The 22,282-nt window shown below is 41.5% G+C and overlaps 3 protein-coding genes across 4 annotated transcripts; all 3 read right to left on the bottom strand.

Annotated features, from left to right (window-relative positions):
• Positions 1-175: 175 nt before the first annotated feature.
• camkk2 (calcium/calmodulin-dependent protein kinase kinase 2) lies at positions 176-9,124 on the bottom strand. Its single transcript, XM_086134752.1, has 16 exons — positions 8,891-9,124; positions 8,284-8,601; positions 7,040-7,087; positions 6,350-6,403; positions 6,152-6,203; positions 5,929-6,062; positions 5,546-5,582; positions 5,382-5,403; positions 5,199-5,287; positions 4,790-4,989; positions 4,572-4,625; positions 4,426-4,499; positions 4,240-4,327; positions 3,973-4,104; positions 3,563-3,660; positions 176-2,638 (listed from the first exon to the last, which is right to left on the bottom strand). Exons 1-16 carry the CDS (start codon positions 9,122-9,124, stop codon positions 2,566-2,568), a joined length of 1,707 nt encoding a protein of 568 aa, XP_085990878.1. The 3' UTR covers positions 176-2,565.
• A 3,373-nt stretch (positions 9,125-12,497) lies between these two features.
• Positions 12,498-14,561, bottom strand: snrpd3l (small nuclear ribonucleoprotein D3 polypeptide, like). Its single transcript, XM_086135117.1, has 4 exons — positions 14,416-14,561; positions 13,536-13,675; positions 13,111-13,303; positions 12,498-12,717 (listed from the first exon to the last, which is right to left on the bottom strand). The coding sequence occupies exons 2-4, from the start codon at positions 13,659-13,661 to the stop codon at positions 12,653-12,655; spliced, it is 384 nt and encodes a 127-aa protein (XP_085991243.1). The 5' UTR covers positions 13,662-13,675; positions 14,416-14,561; the 3' UTR covers positions 12,498-12,652.
• A 1,092-nt stretch (positions 14,562-15,653) lies between these two features.
• adora2ab (adenosine A2a receptor b) lies at positions 15,654-21,787 on the bottom strand. 2 transcript variants are annotated; one of them, XM_086135115.1, is made up of 5 exons: positions 21,314-21,787; positions 19,631-19,980; positions 19,190-19,321; positions 18,108-18,211; positions 15,654-17,483 (listed from the first exon to the last, which is right to left on the bottom strand). In XM_086135115.1, the coding sequence occupies exons 2-5, from the start codon at positions 19,828-19,830 to the stop codon at positions 16,642-16,644; spliced, it is 1,278 nt and encodes a 425-aa protein (XP_085991241.1). In that variant the 5' UTR covers positions 19,831-19,980; positions 21,314-21,787; the 3' UTR covers positions 15,654-16,641. The 2 variants fall into 2 exon arrangements, with proteins under 2 accessions (XP_085991241.1, XP_085991242.1); XM_086135116.1 differs by having other exon boundaries at positions 19,631-20,016.
• Positions 21,788-22,282: the final 495 nt, after the last annotated feature.

A 22,282-nucleotide genomic window follows, 5' to 3' on the forward strand; every position in this document is an offset into this window, starting at 1 on the left:
TGTGGGAGGAAAATGTGGGGGAAACCCACACAGGCACAAGGAGAACATGCCAACTCCACACAGGGAGGCCGGAGCCGGAATCGAACCCTCCACCTCTGTACTGTGGTGGGCGTGCTAACCAGTTGAACAATGTGCCGCCGCTTCACAACATCACATAATCCAAATGGAGCCAAAGTAAAGGTGGTCATTTTTATTCAAACATTTAAGAAGATACAGTATGTGTAGAATAAAGTCCTGTTATCGTTGCCAAGGGCGTCTCATGCTGACATTACAGAGGATATTTGTGTTTGCATGCATTTTTGAAGAGATAAATACCCATATAGTTTATATATATATATATATATATTTTTTTTTTTTTTAATGAAATAGTTCAAACTTACTGTTATTTTCATAAATTGAAATTAAAGCCAGGACCTTATCCCTAGGAAGTACTTACTTCTAAATGTTTCATAATAAAACAAGTTTAAAATACTGTTCAGCAATTCATCAGCGCCAAAAACATTCAAATTTTCACCTTCACCTCACTGTTAACTTAACATGACCAATAATGGAGAGTATATTTGGAATATCTCTCATCAATCATTATGAGGATTACTTGCAGCAGCAGCAGCAGCCTATCACTGTTTTGTGCTGTGAGCCACTGCACTCTGAGCAATTTGAGTATTAGGGCCACAAGGAAATTTTAATAATAATAACAATAATTAATAGATAGATTAGATAGATAGATAGATAGATAGATAGAAGGGGGGGGGTCACAAACAAATCTTTTTAGAACAGAATCTAAAAAGTGTCTAGATTTCATAGTCATAAGATTAGGACTTTTTATTCCCCCCCCCCAAAAAAAATCCATTGTGGCCCAAATACTCCTTTGTAGTGCTTGCACTTGACCCAAAACGTAAATTGCACTAACAGTAGAAAAAAAACACTAATGCATAGTGCTCATATTTAAAACAAATAACAACAAAAAAGAAAGAATACAAATTTGACTCGCAGCACAGAGTAATATGAAAGAAGTTTCCCTTTCGTATACATTGAGCACACATTAGTGGTAAAGTAATTCTTGTGTAGGAGCATTAAATAGTGACATGTTAATTATACACATCCGGTAATTCCATCTGCTTCTAATATTGCGGTGAAAACAGAAACGAAGCGAACAAAATGTGAAAAAAAAAAGGTTCACAAAAATCACAGCTAATAAATATTAGTTAGAAATTCCACCCCCAACATGGCACATCTTGTTTTTTTTTTAAATTTTATTCTTTTTAATTTTTCCTCTAGATATGTCATGCATAGATTTAGATTTGTGTAAAAAAGAAAAAAACTTCAGATGCATTACCTATTTCAAAATGTATTCAAAGTTTTTTTTACAGTTGCTTTACATAAAATAAAAAACTTATGCACAGTCTAATTTTTTGGGTCTTTTTAAAATGTGCATTTGTAAATGAACATCAGTGCCTTTTTTTTTTTACATACAAAAACACAAATAAGAACATTCACTAGTTTCACTTGGGGTTCAAGAAGCAAGAGTGTCGTCATTCCAAATGATTGGAGGACTAACGTGGAGTTGAAACATTACAAACACGACAGAATCAAAAAGAGATTATACATAACGCGTGTCCCAAAAGTCCCTTTGCACCTTTCCGCTCCAGTTTTGTTCAAAAGTGCGCCATGAAAATGAAAATTTCAATCATGTCTTCCCTGTCAATCAATCTTTGATGCGCAATTTGAAACTCAACCAATGAGGATGAACATAGCTGAACCATCAAAGGAAAAAAAAAAGATGGCTTTGAGGATTGGTATAATCGACGAATACGTTAAAAAAAAGAAACAGCGATTGCAACATAGTGTATGTGCGCATAGTCAGAAAAAAAATGTATGGGGACTTTTGGGACCCTCCCCTATATGAAGTTCCTTTCATCCAAAAAGATTCAACAGAAGCACGATGCCCCTTGCAACTCTCCACTTTTGTATGGAGCAATGAAGAAGAGTCTGATTGTTCACAAAGTACTACACCGAGTGATCTTAAAGCTTTTTAGACGTTAGTAAATGGAATGTCAGAAAAAAAAAATCGAATAGCTTCGAAATCCACAAGGAACACATGCAGTCAGTAAACAATTCATCACTCCCTGCCATACTTCTTTCAATAAAATATGTCACATGAGATGCTACCACTCATACGCAAGAGTGATTTTTTTTTTTTAACTTCAGGTGGTGGTGAAGACCAAGAACTTATCCCTGACTTCCTAAAAGTGTGTGCCGTGATCACCACCACCGCCCAACCCTCCCACCATACCTGATAGAGTTGTCAAGTAAGGAGCAAGAATTTTAGGGAGGGGGCTGCTCTAAACTAGCATATGACACTCGTAAGCCTGAGACTGAGCATGCTAACGCTGAAAGACGCATGCAAAGAGAAGGGGACCGTTAGCACGCTCTTGCCTTATAAACGACCCCGCTCGTTTTCTCACCGACGCGTGTACCACCTCCCCGGAAAAGTACAAAGTAGAAAAGTGACGATGAAAGGGATGTTGTGAAGAATACACACACACACACACACACACTACTGCATCAGGAAAGAGCCTCGTCTTCACCAACATAGGGCGGCTCAATGCTCATCATACTGTCTGCAGGCTGCTGTTTCCTTTAGGAGAGCACACACAGCAGCGCAACGACAAGTGAGGCAACGCCACCAGCTGATGTTTGGACTGCATAAGCGCGCGAAGAGGAAAATGAGCCACGACGGAAAGACATCAGCACTCAAGGCTCTTGGCCAGCTTTTGGACAAGATGAAGGGACAACATTGGATAAAACGACAAGATATTCTGTAAAAAAATTCAATTCCAGAACAATTTATTTGGCCTTTCCATATTTTCACATTTCTGTCAAGAACATTACCGTGGGACGGTTATCACTGGCACTGAGTTTTAATGTTAGCCTCGGCTGAACTGAGTCCCACTCTGTCCCTCTATCGTATGGTGTTCCTCAGGGTTTTATATTGGGGCCCCTGCTGTTTTCATCATATTTGCTGACCTTAGGTTCCATCCTCAGAAAATTTGGTATTTCTTTCCACTGTTATGCGAATAACAGTCAGATCTATGTCCGCCGAACAAAGGACGCTTTCTCCTGAAAAACACTTTTGTCCTATCTAATCAAAGCCTGGATGGCACTGAATTTCTTATATTTCTACGAAAAGCAAACAGAAGCTATGGTGCTAATGGAGGTACGGAGGATTAAGCAGATGATTTCCCAGACAAAAAGTGAACTCTGTAATGCCTTTCAAAATTGTGGCGAGAGCTCAATGAAGTGAAACGATTTTGCCTTCATGCGCTACATGACGCATGGTCTCATGTTCTGTTCAAGTGTTTCACGGGGTGCTGCTCTTTTGGTGAGCGAAGACATTTTGGTCGGTTCAGAAGTCACTCTTAAAAGTTTGAAACTGTTGAGAAATGCCGCTTCTGGTCCCGTCATTTATCTAGTACTCACTATTGCAGTATCACACGTGGCTAGCGATACAACGACGTCCAATATTTGACTTGAGTGTGTGAATGTGAGTGTGTGTCCTTACGTCTGTCCTGAAGTGCACGAGTTGCTGCATGCCTCTTTCCGTGCCCAATCAAAGGGGTTCCCGAAGGAGCGCTTTCGCAACATGGTTCTCACCAGAATCTGACAATTGAACACACACACACAACATTGCATGAATTAAAAAAAAAAACACAAGGACCACGAGATAGGGAACTATTGTATATACTCTGTATTTTCCTTTCGTGTATGAGTAAGATTCTCAGTCAACAAAGTAATCGCAATGGTTGAATCAAGGCAACCGGACTCTTCTTATTTGTTTTTTTTCCTTTTCCCGAAAACGCTTTTATGTAAATTTGATAACAAAAAATATCCACAGCCTAAATTTATCAGGCTGTATTTTGTCCATAATTCAGTTTATTAAGTGAGCCACAAGGAAACATATGGCGTACGTACCACTGTTGCCAGGCTCGGGATGTGTTTCACCGAATTCTCCACTTCCTCCTCCGTCACCTCAATCAGCGTACAGCAGTTGTCATCTTCTGGTGGGAGGGGCTCTGCGCCGTGTCTCGTCACCCACGGGTGCAACTGAACATAAAATCAGCAATCGAAAATACGCCGCTGGGTCCGAGAAAACAACACGAAAACTGACTTTGTACAAAGGATGATACACCGATTGAAGTCCTGCAGAGTTATCAGTAAAAACATTCACATTTTATTTACCTTAATCTGTGGAATTGATATTCTGGTTTCGGGATTCTTATCCAGCATTTTGAGCAACAAATCCTTAAGATCATCTGATATGTCGGCACTGTTGAGACAAAAAGACTTTTATACTGGATCTTCTTTGGAAAAGTGACCACACAAGCTACTGTTAAAAAAAAATAAAAAATAAAAATACAAACTGACTGTTCAGGTAATTCTACTGGCTGTGTCTTGATTTTTTGATGCAGATTGAGGATGCGTTCATCCATAAATGGACACTGAAAATGGAAAACAAATAAACAGACGTTTTGGTTTCAAACAATCCTCACTAAAATGATGCACTAACTCACCGATCCAAAGACAAAGCAATGGAGTGTCACACCCATTGCCCAAACATCCAAAGCCTGTAGGAATATTAAACAACTTGCATATTAGTATATGAGTCCAGATTGTATGAATGATAACTGCATTTTTTAAAATTGTTATTTTTTTATAACTGGAAATGAGTCTTGTATTACTGCCCATCACCTCTAGAGGGCGCCCGTGAGTCACCTGCCATCTACTTTACCTTGCCGGAGAAGTTTTTCCTGGTCTCCGACAGTGTTTCAGGGGCGAGGAAGGCCGGTGTTCCCACAGTGCTTGTCAAGAGAGCGTCCGCTCCCTCAAACTGGTTGCTGACGCCGAAGTCGGCGATCTTGATGTGGCCGTCCTCTCCCACCAGCAGGTTGGAGGGCTTGACGTCTCTGTGGATGATTCGCTGATAATGCACTGTGAAAACGGAACGTGACATTATCTTCCACGTGACGGCATGAATTTTGCAGACTTCACAATGTAGATAAATTCATCGTAATTGCTTATATGGTACTGCATTCAATGTATGTTTAAAAAAAGTGGGGGGGGGGGGCTTGATGTCATTCATACTAACGTGCAGTGAGAGACTGGGTCAAAAAAAAAACAGGATGTGCGTGGGGACTCACAATACTCGATTCCCCTGAGCAGATCCTGGAAATAAAAGCGTGCTTGGTCCTCACTGAAGGGTTTATCTGTCGGCACCTCCATCACAGCCCTAGACACACACGCAATTAGCAATCAAAACGAACAACATTGAATTCACTCCGGTGTCACAACCGTTAACAATAAAAGGAGAGGCTGAAGCTTACCCTTGCTTGACCAGTTCAAACACTGTAACACAAACACGTGATTAGTAAAGCAATGATTTGCGGTCCCCTCGAGTAGAAAAATCATCATAATTTTATATGGATCCTGTATGTATGTGCATGTACTGTCTTGCGCAGAAGGTAAGGTTGCCGGGGCCACGACATACCCATGTACAGATGGTCCTCACTGGGGTCGTCCAAAACCTGGCACCGAATCACACAGAGATGAAAATGAAAACACACACCACACACACAATGAATGCATTCAGCCCATAAATAGAATTAGTCTTAACAGTCTTTGTTTTACAACGTAGCATGACACCCAATGACATTAAATAACATTTTAAATCATGAAATGTCAACTCAGGCATGTATGATACACAATGTATTTTTCGGATATGGCTCTCTGACAAATTTTAATACAATGAAATTGTGACAAACAAGTGACCCCCCCACCCATGATTTTTTTTTTGTCATACCATCCTTAGCATTTCATATTTACCAATGTATTCGGACCACAATGTTTACCAACAATCAAAGTGTCCTTCACCTCGACTAATTTGACGACGTTAGAATGATCCAACTTTTTCAGGATGGCAATCTCTTGGTAGACCCGCTCCAGGGGCCCTTTGGGCTGAGGGGGGCCCTCAGGAATCGCTCTGGCACCGCGAGGTGGCGGTCGTCCTGAATGGGGAGAAAATACATCGATAGTCGTAGCAAACAACATCAGAACGTGCTGAGGAGTTATGGAGACTATCTGGATGTGGACTTACGTGGGAAACCTGCCTGCCTCATCAGCCTCTTCTTGGACAGAACCTTCATGGCCTGGATGGATTAAACAGAGAAAAAATATTGACACACCTTTCGTCATGGGTACTCTAAAGTATAATTTTTGGAAGCGAGCGAAAACAAAACGTTCACGTTGCATCCGTGTTGCGTTGCGTACGTGTCAAGCGTTTTGAGTGACTCACATAGTAGGTGTTGTCGTCTTCGTTGTACGCCAGCTTGACAACGCCGTAGGAGCCCTGGAGTAGTTCGGGAAGGGGAGGAGGAGGAGAAACAGAAAGTGTAACAGGAGCCAATGACATGAGATGGAGCAGCTGTCGATGCTTTATGGGAAACAACATGCAAAGAATAGCGCACAAGATCAAATACACAAACATGGAGGAATGTGAGAGGGCTATCAAGTCCGTTGATTTCACTGGAGCGAGTAGTGTACACGTCTCTGGAGAATATTTTTGGTATAGTGCGCTGTTTTTTTTTTTGTAGAGCTCTTATCTATGGCACCTAATAGAAATGGAGGTTCAAAAAAAAGCTCATGAACGCGACGAGATGCATGCCAATATCTATATCCACTATTTTTAAATCAAGATCCATTTCCACTACACAGTGTTGTAAATCTACATTGACAAGCAAGATCCGTAGAGTCCAGCCCAATTGTTTTGAGAGTCCTATTTATACCAGCCCCTCGTGGTATCTTCCGACTCTGCGGTGGGCCGACTGGATCACACGCAGCTCTCGAAATGAGGACATCTGGGAAGGAGGATATCAGAGAGCGCGTTGCCTGTCCTCCGCGATGAACGTGACTTGACAGAAAAAGAGGGGGGGGGGGGGGGGAGTGACAAGAGGAGTTGGCGGATGGGAACAAAATTTGACGATACCTTTCCAATCTCGTCTTTCAGCTTGTACTGGTTGAGTTGAACGCAGTCCTTGAGGAGCAGCCAAAGAGACAGGAGAGAAAGAGGAGCAGAACATGTTTGATTTTCTCATAAATGCAGCAGTTAGATGCATTTAAAAAAAGCTTTTAAAAATGTCCTTATAAAATGTGATCAGCAAGGACATTCTATGAAAGCTTGCTTTGCGTCAATCAAATGCCTTCGACGGCTCGAGAGAGAAAAGAATTCAAGGTTCACAAGTATTTGGAACATCACGGACCGAGCCGCCTTCACAAATGGAACAAATGCGAAACAACTCTCGAGAGTTGACGGAATCATTTTCGGCTTATTATGCGGCATGTCTGCGATTCCACAGACAAGACTTATGATGCAGCTTTGGAGAACATTTTGTCCTGCGGCCTTTTTTTTTTTTTTTTAAACAGCAGGTGCCAAAGACGGATGAGAACAAAGACACTGCTGAGAAGCATCTGAAGCCAGACTACAGAGAATACTTCGCCACAGAGGGATACGGTGACTAAGCAAGATGCTATTTTTAAATGTAGTGTTATGAGCCAGGCGGCGGACTCCAAGTGCTCCGAGTATAAAATGCAGGACAAACTCCCCATTATCTGCATTTTTAAACAAAGGTGTGTCTGTTTGACAGTCAGAGCAGTTAAATCATTCAAATCGACAAAGAAATCACAACATGGCACCTACTAGTTGTGCCAATCACTGGGTAAGGAAGTCTCAACTAAAGGGAGAGTTACAATGTCAATTTCTATGTCAATTTCCAGTTCATTCATTTGCTATTAACTCATTCACTCCCAAAGACGTTTTTAAATGTTTTTTTCAGACTTGGTCTAGAATTGGCTGGTACTAGATGAGTTAAAGTCTACCGACTATAAATCCTTACCTTTGCATCCACAAAGATCACTCTTTACCAGTGGCATTGCTGCTTTTGAGACAAATGAAAATGGGAGTTGGGGCAGGGGTTTAAAATGCGACATCATGCTTTAAAAACAATGCCTTTTTTTTTTTCGGTGAATGCAGATATCCATCCATCTATTCATCCATTTTCCAATCTGCTTTATCCTCACGAGGGTCGCGGGCGTGCTGGAGCCTATTCAAGCAGTCGTCGGGCAGTAGTCAGGGGGACACCCTGAACTGGTTGCCAGCCAATCGCAGGGCACACAGAGACGAACAAACGTCCGATCCATCAAATGATAATAATGTGCCAATTTCTGCCGTACCTGGAGGTCTGTGATGGAGACGCTGTGGGATTCCACAGTGGGCCGGCGTGGCAAGCGTGGAGAAGAGTGAGGTGATGTGATGGGGGAGTAAGGTAACGACGGATAAATGTAACGGCCGTTGAGTCCCGGGGAACTGCAGGGGGAAATCTGACTTTGCGAGCGCTCCTGCAATGACAGTTTCCTATCCGACAGATTCAGCCGTGCTCGTTGCTCTTCGCCGACCGGCAAGAGTGCCTCAGAGCGCCCGACATTGTGAGAGAGAAGGTCGCACGAATGAGTGGGCAGGGGCGGCGTTTTGGAGCTGTCCATTTCTTCGACCTGAGTAGTGAGGAAGTAAGCGGACAGTGAAGAACAGAAATCTCAATTGAACAGACTTTATCTTTCAAAAAAAAAAAAAAAAAAGATCGAACTTGGCTTTTTTTTTTTTTTTTAATCGAGGAAACCTGCCATTTGAAGAAGATTGTGTAGACTTTTAATATCCACTGAACCTCTCCCATTTACAAATTTCTGGTTGAATTCAGAATTGCATGATGCAATGTGCATTTCATTTTTGAGATTCCACTGTACTTTTTCAGACATGTAAGATGTTAGGTGTGTTACAGCCTACCTCCTCCTCCCCGCCAGGCGCCCCAAATGGTCTGCGGGGTTCGCACTCTGTGACCACAATGAGGGACTCCATGGTATCCGAGGACGGCGTTTCGGAGTGGGCGCTCAACGGTGGCGCGGGACAGCTGCACAGCAGATCGGGGAACGATGGTGAAGGCTGCGGCGCTGGTGCATGACTGCCGCAGGAGGCGACGGGCTCAGCAGCTGGCCAGGCGCTTACGTGACAGGGGAACATGGTGCCTCTTCGCAAACGCTGACAACAACTGGTCCATCATATGGGATGACGCCTAAAAAAAAGACTGAGAGAAAACACAAACATCTGGTGATATGCTAACACATGACCATAAGGGATGGAAAGTGAGTAGCACTTGCAGGTGTGCTTTGACGTCAGCCGTCTTGTGTTTCAAGGTGGAGCAATTATTGTTGAACTTTTTCAGGTACATTGAAAACTGTTAAATTTTGGAATTCATAAAATATACAATAAAATACTTTGGGTTGCTGCGACGATTCCACTTTCTCTATCCATCCGTTGCAAATGGGATGTTGAGCTGTTAACTTGGACACATTTCTGCTATTTGGCTGATATCATGTCAGCTCTGAGCAGGCTGTGATATGGTTTCGCAGGCGCTGAGAAGCACCGGTGTAAATCCAGACCGCTCTCAAATCTCAGTAGCTATACTGTATCCGCCTCCTCACTTCTCCTCTGACTCCAGTGCGTCAACGAGTTATTTTCCAGCCTCCTCCACATACTGTACGTACTTTTCATCTCCAATGGCTCTCAAAATGAAGACCTTTGTCATTCATCACAATATCCAAGAGAAGAATGACAAGGGGCTACAGTTACAATAGTGGCAGCAGTAACTAATCCGATTCGAAGAGAGGACATGATACCACTGCATTCAATCAATACAATACCTGCTTGACTTGGAAAATGTATTTATATTTTTTTTGTAGCCATTTCTCAAGCCTTACTTCAGAGTTAACTGGCTAACCCTTAGCCAGCCTGGACCTGAGTGTGGGCGTGAGTGGTCATCATTGAGTTTTTATTGTGCGTTTATTTTGTTGCCGTTTGTTCAATAAAGCCATTGCAAGTGTACCACTGGTTGTGTCTATTGTTGACCAGTTGTACGGAAATTACAATATGTTTTTATCAATGGTAGGCTACATTGAAATAGCCTACCTTGTGTTGATGATTTGGGGGGGGGGGGGGGCTGCAACTATCACAGATAATGAAAATCTGTCTGAAGCCTTGAGCTTTCCGCTCTGATCAGAGCACCGAGATGGAAAAATCTGAAGAAAACAGTCTGATGCAAGCCTTTTCAAGTACCTGCTGCCGAGCTCCAGATGGTCTACTCAATGTCTTATTCTCACAAAAATTACGTGGCCTGATCTTCTCTAACAGGGGAGTAAGGTTGACTTAGCGGAGCTTGTGTAAGGGTGGCGAACAAAGTCATATGCAGTTTGCAGCATTAAACGTAAGCACGCGGACGCTGTCCTAAAGACATACATGTACAACACACAGGGGCCATCTGGATGAGAGGAGGATCCACCGCTTCATTATGAGAGCAACAAGGCGACCCTGAGAGTGATCCATGGAAGGGATAAGCTGCTGTAAATGGACGGATGAGCATCCTTGACCAACTTCATTTAAACACTAACATGTAATCACAGCTGAATAAATGTCATAACAAACCATATATCACTGGAAGTGTGTAAATTTAATCTATCGCTGTGCAAGGTTAAATTTGCTCTGTTTTAAGGGGCTACACCGGTGTAACTTTGCACGTGTGAACGCTCTATTGGGGCAGCGCTGCACAGGAGCAAATGTTGCCGTGTGAACACCCCTTGTGTGGTGTGTGTGTGTGTGTGGGGGGGGGGGGGGGGGATATCCCCTGGCGACAACATGAGGAAATTCATTCATTAAAATCGTTTGCCTTTGTCTACTAACTACTTTTATACAGTTTTAAGATGATAGAAAAACACGTTTGAAGTGATTCCCAGTGTAGGTCATTAACTGTCATTGTTCCAAGTTAATTGATCAGTCATCAGACCTCAACAATAGATCGCAAAACTGTTTCGCTACGACCGCATGTACTGTATTCTGGTAATTGTTAGCATACATATACTGGATTACAAAACATTAGCTGTGGAATACTTTTGTAGATCATACCGTATAATGTTTCCATTGCACGTCAACACCAGCGTGTGATACAATGATGCGTTCAAAGCCCTCCTCTTTCTCACGACCACTTTAGGTTCAATAATACAAATTGTCGGCATAAACTACTCCATTAATTATCTTAATAATGCAACGAATGTTGAGCCGTTTTAAATGTCAATTAAACAATAAGCATATATTGTACGTAATGGGGAGTATAGTACAGTTCATAATTGAGTATCGTACCCGAAACGTCCCACGAGGCTAACTCAGCTAACGTTAGCAGACGCTGCCTCCCCGGTCCAGGTTCCAGATGTTAACACGGTTGGCAAAGATGCCAGTGTCAAAGCGACGAGAAACTCGGAAGCAAAAGGCCGCGCGTGGTTGGAAAATAAAAGATTACCTTGTCGTGCTCTTTCGCCCTACACAGTGAAATTGTATGAAGTGGTCTCGCCCCATCCGAGGCGGTGGAGATGTGACAGCTAGCTCCAAGTGCAGTCGAGCAATGTGACGGAGCAAGTGCCTCACAACGCTTTTAAGTAGTATTCGCAAGACAAAACAAAGAAAAAGAGTGAGGGGAGGAGGGGGGGAGTGAGGACAGTAAGTAAGTTGAAATAAAGCGACGCCCACCGAGAGAGACTGTGCTGGCTTCTGTACAAATCTTGTTTATCTTATGACCTAAATTTTATACTTGGCTGTCGGGAATCTCCACTTCAATCGGTGGTCCAATGGCTCCCCTCGTGGCCCAAATGGGAACGTGCAAGTCAATTTCAAAGAGTCATCCCAGGCCTCCTCGTTTTACGACGAAGCTCCGTTCCAACGGACAAAACGAGTTTTAATTGCTCACTTATGCAGTAGTAAGACAAAAAATAAAAAATAAACGTCTCTTTTCACCGTTCATAACCTCAAACTGTCATATGAGGTAAACATAGGAACTTAAGCACTTCGATAAACGCAAAGAAAAATATTTTAAATGCCTCAGGACAGATCCTTCCGACACCAAACTATATCTGCACTCTGGAGTCTTAAAACACAACATCATTTGTCCAAGACGCATTGATGCGCGTTTCATTTGCAGCCCCGCATTCGATAGCTTAATAGTCCACATCATGTTTGACTTACTGTGACAATAACAAAAAATAAAAGCTTGCTAAAGAGTGCTTTTTCTTTACTTACGTGTAGATCCTAAGTCACCCAGGCCATGATAACTCACAAAAGCCGAATTAAAGGCAACTGCCCTATCCTTCTGTCGTTTTTTTATTTTTCAAAAATAGGCAACGATATTAGGCTAGCGAAGAAATGGTATTCGGTATTATACACCACATGTACTGTATAATTAAAAGTCAATTAGTCAAAATTTTCAGATAGGGACTTGATGAAAATGTTCTTTTAAAGGGTAAAAGAAAAAACACATTACAAGTTCAGTTCGGTTAAAAAAAACAAGAGAATATCAATTTCAAATGTTTATTTTTCATTAAAAAATGAATTTGGAGCAATACATTGCAACACGCAAGAAAGATCATGAACAAGATCACCAATTGAAGGTGGGTGGATTAAAAAAAACAAAAACAAACCAACTATACAAAAAGCAAAAGGCTGCAACAATTATCGCCTCTTTTGGAACATATTTCCTCTTCCCATTCCACCACGCCCTCTGCCTCTTGCGGCCACTGATGAGAAACAAGAGAATTATATGAGCAAGTGACAACAGCACTGTGCAACAATCAATTCACTGGAGCATTTGAGCAAGCCCATGATTCAGTTCTAGAATCTAATAAACCCAAAGAGGAACTGTCAAAAGCCCATAATATTAAAGCCACACACAATCATAATTGAAACTGAATTATTGCATTATATATTTTCTCTCTCTGAAGGCTAGTTTGGCCCTTTGAGGACTTTACAAAGTTCCTGCTTGTAGGGAGAAAAATTAGGGGGAGTGGGGGTCCTTTCTCTTTTAAAATATGCATGTGTGGTGCAGATCCTATTTCTGTCCACTTCGTGTCACGATCTTCAATTGCAACAATGTGGTACCTCTGACTGGAGCTTCCAAGAGTGTTACCCACCTTGTGCTTTGAGGATGGCCGCCTTGCCTCTCCCAGCACCAGAGCCCTGGTTCTTATTCTTCATACTCTTCAGCATGGGCGCATTCTTTAGCATGTCCGGTAAAATCAGGAAGCGAATCTTGCTGCCCCGGATGTACACTTGCTCCAGTTGGGCCACACGCCCGTCCCGATAGGTCACCGTGATGTTTGACATCTATGAAGCCGACAACCAAACAGCAAGGTCAAATTTACAAGTCACTGGAAATGTCTTGAAGGTAAATAAAATAAAGGCTTTGTTCAGAGATTAGATAAATCATGCAGAATTTGTGCATGTCTCCCTTGAGTAAGCCAACATTTATTCAATTAAATGTTTGATTTCAAAATTAGTTGGCATAACTAATTCTACAACCTGTGAGGAAGAACAGTATAATGTAGCATTGCATCACCTGGCAGTTCATATTGTCTTCGGCCTCAATAAGCTTGCCTCTATACACCTCTCCAGTGTTGGTCTCACAGGTCACAATGTGTCCCTCGGCTTCATGCAGGACTTTGATGGGCACACCAATCGACATTTTGAGCTACTTTCCTAGAAAACATATCGCAATATATTAATTCTGTTACTTTTTGGCATTCAGGTGGAAACATCCTTACTTCATTGAATAAATGTATGCAAAACCTATTTCATGGTGACAACAAATGTGAAAAGTCGACAACAGCAGAAACCTTACACTCCTATGATTCATTTGTTGGTTAATCCTTAAATAGGACTTTCAGATTTTATCTAGCTAAAATATTCACATTAGTTGTACTAAAGGGGTAACTCATCGTGTCGAGTCTTTGTATAACGCCAATCACTTTGGTGTAAACGAATGGCTTTTCTCGGATGTCGTTGCAAAAGATGCAAACTAATTACAGCGACGAACTTCAATTTCACAATTTGTTGTTGAAAAATGATAATTTGTTTACGTTATTTGGTCGCCAACACAAGGTACTATGTGACGCTACCAAGCACAAGGTTAGCTTCATTGGCTACAACCGGCTAACGAACACTGAACTCAACCAAAGTAATGAATTTACAGACAGCAGCCCGACCCCCACCACAAAAAAAGTTTTAAGAATGATAATTCATTAACACAAACCAGAATATGTGATTCGATTAAATTAAACGCGAATTGTATATCTTTTCGCAGCTCTAACATGAACGGAGGGAGCCATGTTGGAAGATGGGATGAATTACAACAGGCGCTCATTCAGCCTAACACACACAACATTAATTAGATTAAAATAATTGCGTAATCTACTTCACGGCTTTTGTGTTGTTCTTACCTGGAATATTATTGCTTCGAAACAAGGTTCCACTTATTGTTTTAGCCAAAGACGAAGCAACGTGCAGTCATCGATCGCTTACGTCTTTTGGAGCCTTTTTCCGCCCACCCACAATGCACCTCCCAGCACTTTGAAATACTTCCGGTTTACTAGCACAATGCATTGCGGGATTTGTGTTTTTTTTTTTAACCATTACCCTCTTCTGAATCCATCTTGATTTTCACATTGATTTATTTTATAATGGAACAGCACACAACTGAAAAAAACATAGTTCTGTATCTGACTCAATTAATAAATGCACATTATAAATCCAAAATGACCTTTACTCAGATTTAAGATTTTTCGAGCAGCCATACCTAACAGATGATGGCAGTGTTGAGTAAAAGGGCCAAAATCTCAAACCACCACCAACTACAGTATATGTACGATATGTTACATATCTTGAATGTTTGCTCAAAAACGATCTACGATGTGGTTTGGGGACATATTTTGTTGTTAATTTTAGAAAGTTTGTTGGGGGAAATGTGTAAAATTTGCCAGTGTCTATTTCAGTTGTTAAATTATTATGCTAAAGATTATAAGTGCATATCTTAAGAGTGCAAAAAATGAATAAAGCATAGAAATATTGCATATACTGCAGCGCGAACCAACATGGTTACGTGTGTCACTCCCGGGAAACGTGTCCCTGTAAGGCGCATAAATGTTGTTTAATGCTAGACTTTCAAGGGATTTTTAATGAGGAAACAAAAAGTGTAATGGCACAATAAAAGCGATCATCAAATAAGACTACATTTGATTTCCATTGCATTAAGTTCTAAAGCTGGCGTCAGTGTAAGGCTGCTCAGTAAACACCTCTCGTTGAGTGGTCTGTAGTGCTATCTGATGTGTGCTGCGTGTGTGCGTGTGTCTTTTTTCGTCGCAGTCTGTGTCTACAAATGTGACTCAGAAAGCCGCATATGGTCTCATATTTGACCTGATAAAACAAGCTCTTTGATTTGGCTGTACTGGTGAATACAATGTGGGAAAAAAAACAGTAAAGTGGCAACATGTTGCCTAGCAGTTATCAAATCACTCGTCAAATTGTTGCAATTTAAGAAGTTCCTTGGTAACAGATGACTTCTCTTTAAACATTGCATGCTCCCCAACTTGACTTATTTCCACTTCATAAAACAGTCGATAAATAGCTGTTGTATCAACAAGTCGGGCTTTGAGAAAAATACATTTTGTAAAATGCAACATGGACAACATACATCATTTATTTGATGCAACCCAAGCATTCGGACTGCACAAAATTGAAATTGCAACAGATAAGTCTGCTCATTGACATCAGGGAATGCACAACAGAACCATTAAAAGTCCACTGGCATGCAAAAAAAGTGGGGATGGGGCTTCGATTGAATGCCAGACGGTGAAGGGGACATTCCAATGGCTCCTCCAAATGATTTCACGGACAATACAACAGACGCAGCCAGAAAAATCTTCCGCCCGCAACCCTTTCTGAAAGTTGCTGATAAACAAAGTCAATTGATGATACAATGTGATGCAGTAGGTTGACATTTTCTTTTGATTTTTTTGGGAGATATTTTCCAGAATTTTTTTTAGACAAAGTCAGAATTGTTCCATTTTATTTCCGCCTTGGCTGTTTTGGTGTTTTTTACATTTTTTATTTTTAATCACCATACATATCACATGGTATTATGATTTAGGAGGGAATTGGTGGTTATGTTTTACGGTATTCAATTCCTCAAATAACGTAAAATGCCATATGTGGCGTCAATCTGTGAAGCTGCTCACCCATATCTTATTAAAAGGAAGACTGAGCGTTTTATTATTTTTAGATTTTACAAACTTTGGTGAAGCACCGACGGCAGAGAGATAGATAACTTTGGTGAAATGTAAACATTTGCCCAAAATGTCCACTCTGTCAGCATTCTCACATATTCTGCCGTTATCATGTACATTATCTGTTTGCAGTTCATTTATTTGACAAAAAGCACATGCTGGTATGTATTTCTAACATCACATGAATGAATATGAAGTTCAAGAGAAAACCCTCAGATTTTTGATGAACTGGGAAAGTCTCAAAAGTCCTTAATGGTGATGTTGCCTCTGATGTGTTTTTCTTGATGGCTGCGGTATGGCCCCGGAATGCATAAATCCTATTTCCTTTATTTCCAGTCCGAATATTTGTATCGTCTGCATTAGATAAGACGTGTTGTGTTGTGTCTATGACACTTCTGTCAATTCCGTCGAGTGGGTCTGTATGTAGGAGAGAGCTTGAACATTGACAAAAGAAATAGCGCTTCCAATGTCTCTCACTTCCTCATTGTTGATCCCTTCCGATTGCTGTGTTGTTAGGTTTCCATTGGGTATGCAACTGTTTGGTAGAGTGCCCAACGTCGACGTCCACTGGCTGGAGTCGAGGACGTAGCTGTTGACCACGGTGCCGCACGACGAATCATCTTTACTGATGCGCGAGGAAGTCCGCTTGATGCTGCTGCTCCTCGTGTCTCGGCCATCGCCGCTCCCGACCCAGAGGCAGCGGTTGTCCCTCTGGCCGAGAATGTGCTGGTGGAGAATTCTCCGAAACGTCTGTCGGAACTCTCGGATGCGATAGGCGTAGATGAAGGGGTTGACGACGGAGTTGGCGTGGGACAGGATGATGGCGATGTTCATCACCCAGATGTGTGGACGTTGGCAGCTGTCACACAGGTAGTTGAAACAGTTGATGATGTGCACGGGGAGCCAACAAAATGCAAACAGGCCCACGATGATGGCGAGAGATTTGGCAGCGTGCACCTCCTTATGAAGGGTGGAGCGAAACGAAGACGATTCTTTTTCAGCGCGAGAGGGAGCTGGGGCCACCTTTTTGAGGCCCATCAGACGGAGCTGGCGCCGGGCGGCCATGAAGATATGAGCGTAGACCACCAGCATGACCACCAGGGGCAGCAGCACGCAGCCAAAGAAGTTAAAGTAGATCATGTAGTCCAGTGTAACCACTCCCTCAAAGAGGCACTCGGTCAAGCCTTCGGGACAACTGCTGGTGGAAGCGGTGGTGGAGTTCCATCCTGTGCCAAAGAGTGAAGTCAATGAGAACTCTGGTCGGGGTGTACCAGTAGTCTACTTTTGTCTTACTTGCCATATAACGCACACGGAATGAATGAGCGCTTAACCTCAAAGGGCCCGTGCCAATGTCCTTTTTTTTTTAGGCCTTTAAAGACAAGTTAGGGTTTGTATTTGCCGATCTGTATTGTGAATGAAGACCCAGATCAAGCAAATACGTTTTTGGGTTTGATAACTTTTTTTTACTCTGTCATGTTCATAACAAGGGGCGGGACTTATTGGATAAAGATGTGAGGCTGCTACTGGAGGATTGGATCTATAATCCGTGATGTGGTACAATAGTATCATCATCTTTTCAGATGACAAATTCCTATGTTTGTTTGTTTCTAAGTATTATTATTATTGCGATTATTTTTAACAGGTACATTTTCCAAATTGGAGGAGGATAGAAACCAACAGCTATTTTTCGAACTAGCCTCTGGTTCATAGAAATTGAATGCATTTAAATAAGGGAACACGTCACCACTAGATCGAGCAGTTAGCTCAGATTTTTCTCCCCCCAATCTATTTTACAATTAATACTAGTTCAATCTGATTTTTTTTTAAATTCTATAATGAAAACCACTAACCTTTATTCCAGCCCAGCATTGGTGTCAGACCGATGCCAACTGAGAGGAGCCAGCAAAATGCAATGATACCTTTTGCCCTCTGGCTAGTTACCAGGCTGTTATACCTGGAAAAATGAGGACAAACACAAATGTTGCTTTGCGAGAAGACAATATTCTTCCAGTTATTATTGAGTCGTGAGGGGTAATTTTTTTCAAAAAAAGTAATACAGTATACTGTTTGTTTGTTGTACATTATGAGCATTTGTGGTATACCAGTGAATGTTTTACGGTTTTGGACTCAGTTTGTCTTAGGTTTTATTTATTTATTTTAGAGTGGCACTTTTTTTTTGTCTGCACGCACACGCACACACACACACCTAACATATTCCCTGCGTATGAAACCATGGTCACTAAGCTCCAGAAACCCTTTAAAGGTTCTAATGGAGATTTAACTTGATGAGGCTTTGTTGCCAGAGGCAAAGTAAAAAAACAACAAGCTGTTATGCAACCTCTTATGCAAATAAGTCACCTGCAGTGGCTTATGCGAGATGGAATATCCTCTCAGGGTGGAAGAATGTACTGTACACTGGCTTTAATGAAGCACGTTTAAACAGCTCAAGTCAGTGCTGTACCATTGTGAAAGAAGAACATTCTTAACAATATCAGGCCTGCGATTGATTTATGTAGCTTCCTTTGGCTTGTTTTCGCAGAAATTTAGATTAAAATTATTTTTGTTTTTAGGGGAAAGGAAAATCAGCTCAGTTCATTGCTATTTATTTATTTTTATTTTTTTTTACACCCAAAAATCTTCAAGGCATTCAGGCTTGTGAGCGGTGATTTCAGCGCTTCCGCCATGTTGTTTTGATATGCTAGTCACGCACGTGACGAGATTTCACCTGACATGAGAAGAATGAATTTAGATGAACCAAAATGGAGGGCAGCACGGTGGTCGACTAGCTAGAACATCCCGCTTCACAGTGCAGAGATCATGGGTACAGTGTACTATAATAGTATAGAATCTACAGTATAGTATCTAATAGAAAAGTAACTGGTGGTGCTGCTCTAATTAAAAGTTGCAACTACTAGTTCTTGAGTCGTCTTACCTGAGCGGGTTCTTGATCGCGATGTAGCGGTCCACGGCGATGGCCAGCAGGCTAAAGATTGAGCTTTGAGTCAACACCAGGACGAAGCAAGCGATGAAAAGGCATCCGTGGAAGTCGGCGCAAAAGCCAGTACTGGTGTTTCATGGAAGACACATTTTTTGAAATGAGGCTTTCTGTATTATTTTAAAAAGAGGACTCATTTTCACGTGGAATGATTCCATTCACTTTGATTTGATTTATTCACATCAATTGAAACCAATTTTCCGATCCATATTGGTTTTTCGTTGCCGAAATGCATGACTTTAAATGAAAGGCAACGATGACCTTGAGTCGACTTTAGTCCACTACAAAAAAATCATTAGCCACTTTGGTTCGATTCGGTAAAAACCCTGCAATAAGCTTGACATCCACCCAAACAAACGCAAATCGTTTCAATGATACCTGATAGTGATGGCGAAAGGGATGGCCAGCAGGCCCACAGTGATGTCGGCCGCCGCCAGCGACACCACAAACAAGTTAGTGATGCTCTGCAGGTTGGAATTGAGACACACGGCCCAGCACACCAGGATATTTCCGGCAACGGCCAGACAGGCGATCGCCAGCTCCAGGCCAATGTAGACCAGGTGGTAATTCTTCAGCATGGTTCTACTGTCCTCTTTTGCGCCTTTCTTGGCATCCCAAGGTTACATGTGCAGTAAAGGTCGGAAGTGTTAGCGGCGGGCACGCTCGCCCATACCTTTTTTTTTTTCCCTATCCGGGGAGGTTTTGGCCACGAATTCATGGGCGGTGATCTAGCCAGGAAAGCAGAGAGAACACAGTCTGAGCTCCTGTACAAACAACAGGTTTCCACACACACACGCACACACGCACACACACACTTAAAAGCTATCTATCTCTCTGTGACAGGGTGGAACAGTTTGCTTCTCACACAAGACCAAAGCAGACAATACATCTTTTTTATTCTGGGAACATGTTTCCTGAAACCTCAGCGCACACACACGTACAGTATCATTCTCGACCCTTCCCCTTTACTGATAATGGCACAATAAAAAAAAAAAAAATTGGGCAGTATGTGAAAGTTCTTGTGCTATTATTGTACCGTGTTTAAATTCCACTTCATGCGGCAAAGGTGAGGTTAGAGTGAGAGTCTGTCCAGACGTGTTTTTCCACGCCGTGTCAAGTCACACTCGACATTACGTATTTGTCAAAGTGCGAAGAATAACATGTCGAAAGAAGTGGATTTTTACATCAAGTTTAAGGACACATGGAAGAAAAACAAATACTTGAGAATAAAATAACGAAGTAATTTTTTTTTGAGGAAACAAGTATTATAAGAATTAAGGGAGTACATTTTTAAAGAGGTAATAGTACATCAATTCAATTGTCAATTACAAGGAAGAATGCTAACATTACAAAAAAATAATTTACTACTGAAGTCAAATTATACATGTTCTCACAAAGAGAAAATATTTGTTCTCCTTCTCATGTAGGCTGAAAGTGTTCAAGTATTGTGAAAAACAAGTCAATCACTTGTCGACTAAGCTAAATAGTTTGATTCAAGGACTCATGTTTAAAAAAAAAATACAGGTGCATTTATCACAAAACTTTAAAATCAGCTGTGTAGATAATAATCCAAACTGGGTCAGAAAGGAGGTTGTTTATTTAACCCAAAAAGTTTGGCGAAATGAATAACCCACAAAGCAAGCCATTGCAATTTTGTGGATTGCTTTCTTCTAAGCAACCAACAAAATTGGAATACAATTGCCCCCCAAAAATTGGAGCAAATTAATAACTCAGAAAAATTGGTCAATCCATTTTTGACTTGACTTGGTTTACTTTTTTGATCCAAGTAATTTTGGAGTGAATAACTCAGTTCAATCCTTTTGACTATTAAGGACATTTTTTTTTTCAAAAGCCATTCCCTATCTCCTGTCGACATCAAAAATGTATTTAGTTTCTTATATTGACATTGTAAATTCTTGAGAGTAAGTATTGTGTAATGTTCACCATCATGATTTTTGATCATCAAAAATCAAAATCGCCATATATTGTATCGAGATATTTCATTCCCGAAGTCCATTTGGCAAGAATTAATTGATTGGCATACACACAAATACTTCTTACCCATGTTCAGTGGCGGCTGCATCCTCTGTGCACGTTTTCCATTCATTGTTCTCCTTCCACTGCCTGGTGGCCACACGGTAAACCCCTGCGCTGATCCTAATTGACACATACACTGGACCAAAGTCCTACTTTGCCTTGTGTTCCCACGTCAGAATCCTTCCCAGATCCTAGAGGAATGACAAAAATGCTTCATCTAGCCGGTTTGGAATCCTACAATGAGGGGGGGGGGGGGGGGGACAGAGGCTGTGCCATTCTATGCAAACGGGAATGATGTAAAGTTACGTGAGATTCCCTTCACAGAGTGTGCTGTTTTCAGGCGCCAACTGAAACTATAGTGACCAGGGGAAAGCTTTCTTGTTTGTACATCTTCCAGATGACTGCTTCAGTCACAAAAAAAAAGCACACACACACACACACACACACACACACACACACACACACACACACACACACACACGATGGGTCATGCTCATGCAGGCTGTTGGCTTGGAGGAAATGATAAGGACATCCTGCACATCCTGATAAAGTGGATCTGCCTCTGCGCTGTCAATCGATGTCCCCCACTCACAACGCGACAATAAAGCAGCGTGTGTGCCAATATGTGTCACTAAGAGAGAAAACACACCAATAACACATGAACTTTGAAAAAAGAAAGTAAGCATGTTAAAAATTTCCCTTCCAATGACTGCATACTGAGAAAAAAATATATACAGTTGGTTTATAGTTAATCATATATAAGAAAAAAAAACCCTTGTGTAACCCCCACCAACAAACAACAAGAAAAAAAGACTACTAGAACATCCAAACTTTATTTGGGGTTAATCAGAGGCATTTTAAATAATGGCAGGTGTGTGCTGACTCCCAATTAATACGAGTTTGAGTGTAACAGTTTAATTCTGAACACAGCCCCATTATCAGGAATAAGAGGGTCTTTGCACTTCTGCAGTCACATATTGTAACTGTCATATG

Source organism: Hippocampus guttulatus, chromosome 17, assembly GCF_054856545.1.
Source record: "Hippocampus guttulatus isolate MCC_2025c chromosome 17, RoL_Hgut_1.0, whole genome shotgun sequence".
NCBI lineage: Eukaryota > Metazoa > Chordata > Actinopteri > Syngnathiformes > Syngnathidae > Hippocampus > Hippocampus guttulatus.

What these genes read in the sequence shown, in the direction of transcription:
- camkk2 (XM_086134752.1), bottom strand. Translation starts at nt 9,124, where the DNA reads ATGTTCCCCTGTCACGTAAGCGCCTGGCCAGCTGCTGAGCCCGTCGCC. An exon ending in GAGGCAGGCAGGTTTCCCAC is followed by an intron (nt 6,063 to 6,151) that starts GTAAGTCCACAT and finishes CTCCCCATTCAG; the next exon opens with GACGACCGCCACCTCGCGGT. An exon ending in TCGTGCACTTCAGGACAGAC is followed by an intron (nt 2,639 to 3,562) that starts GTAAGGACACAC and finishes GCTCTCCTAAAG; the next exon opens with GAAACAGCAGCCTGCAGACA.
- snrpd3l (XM_086135117.1), bottom strand. Translation starts at nt 13,661, where the DNA reads ATGTCGATTGGTGTGCCCATCAAAGTCCTGCATGAAGCCGAGGGACAC. An exon ending in AAGACAATATGAACTGCCAG is followed by an intron (nt 13,304 to 13,535) that starts GTGATGCAATGC and finishes TCGGCTTCATAG; the next exon opens with ATGTCAAACATCACGGTGAC. An exon ending in GGCCATCCTCAAAGCACAAG is followed by an intron (nt 12,718 to 13,110) that starts GTGGGTAACACT and finishes GTTTCTCATCAG; the next exon opens with TGGCCGCAAGAGGCAGAGGG.
- adora2ab (XM_086135115.1), bottom strand. Translation starts at nt 19,830, where the DNA reads ATGCTGAAGAATTACCACCTGGTCTACATTGGCCTGGAGCTGGCGATC. An exon ending in CCTTTCGCCATCACTATCAG is followed by an intron (nt 19,322 to 19,630) that starts GTATCATTGAAA and finishes ATGAAACACCAG; the next exon opens with TACTGGCTTTTGCGCCGACT. An exon ending in GCGATCAAGAACCCGCTCAG is followed by an intron (nt 18,212 to 19,189) that starts GTAAGACGACTC and finishes TCATTTTTCCAG; the next exon opens with GTATAACAGCCTGGTAACTA.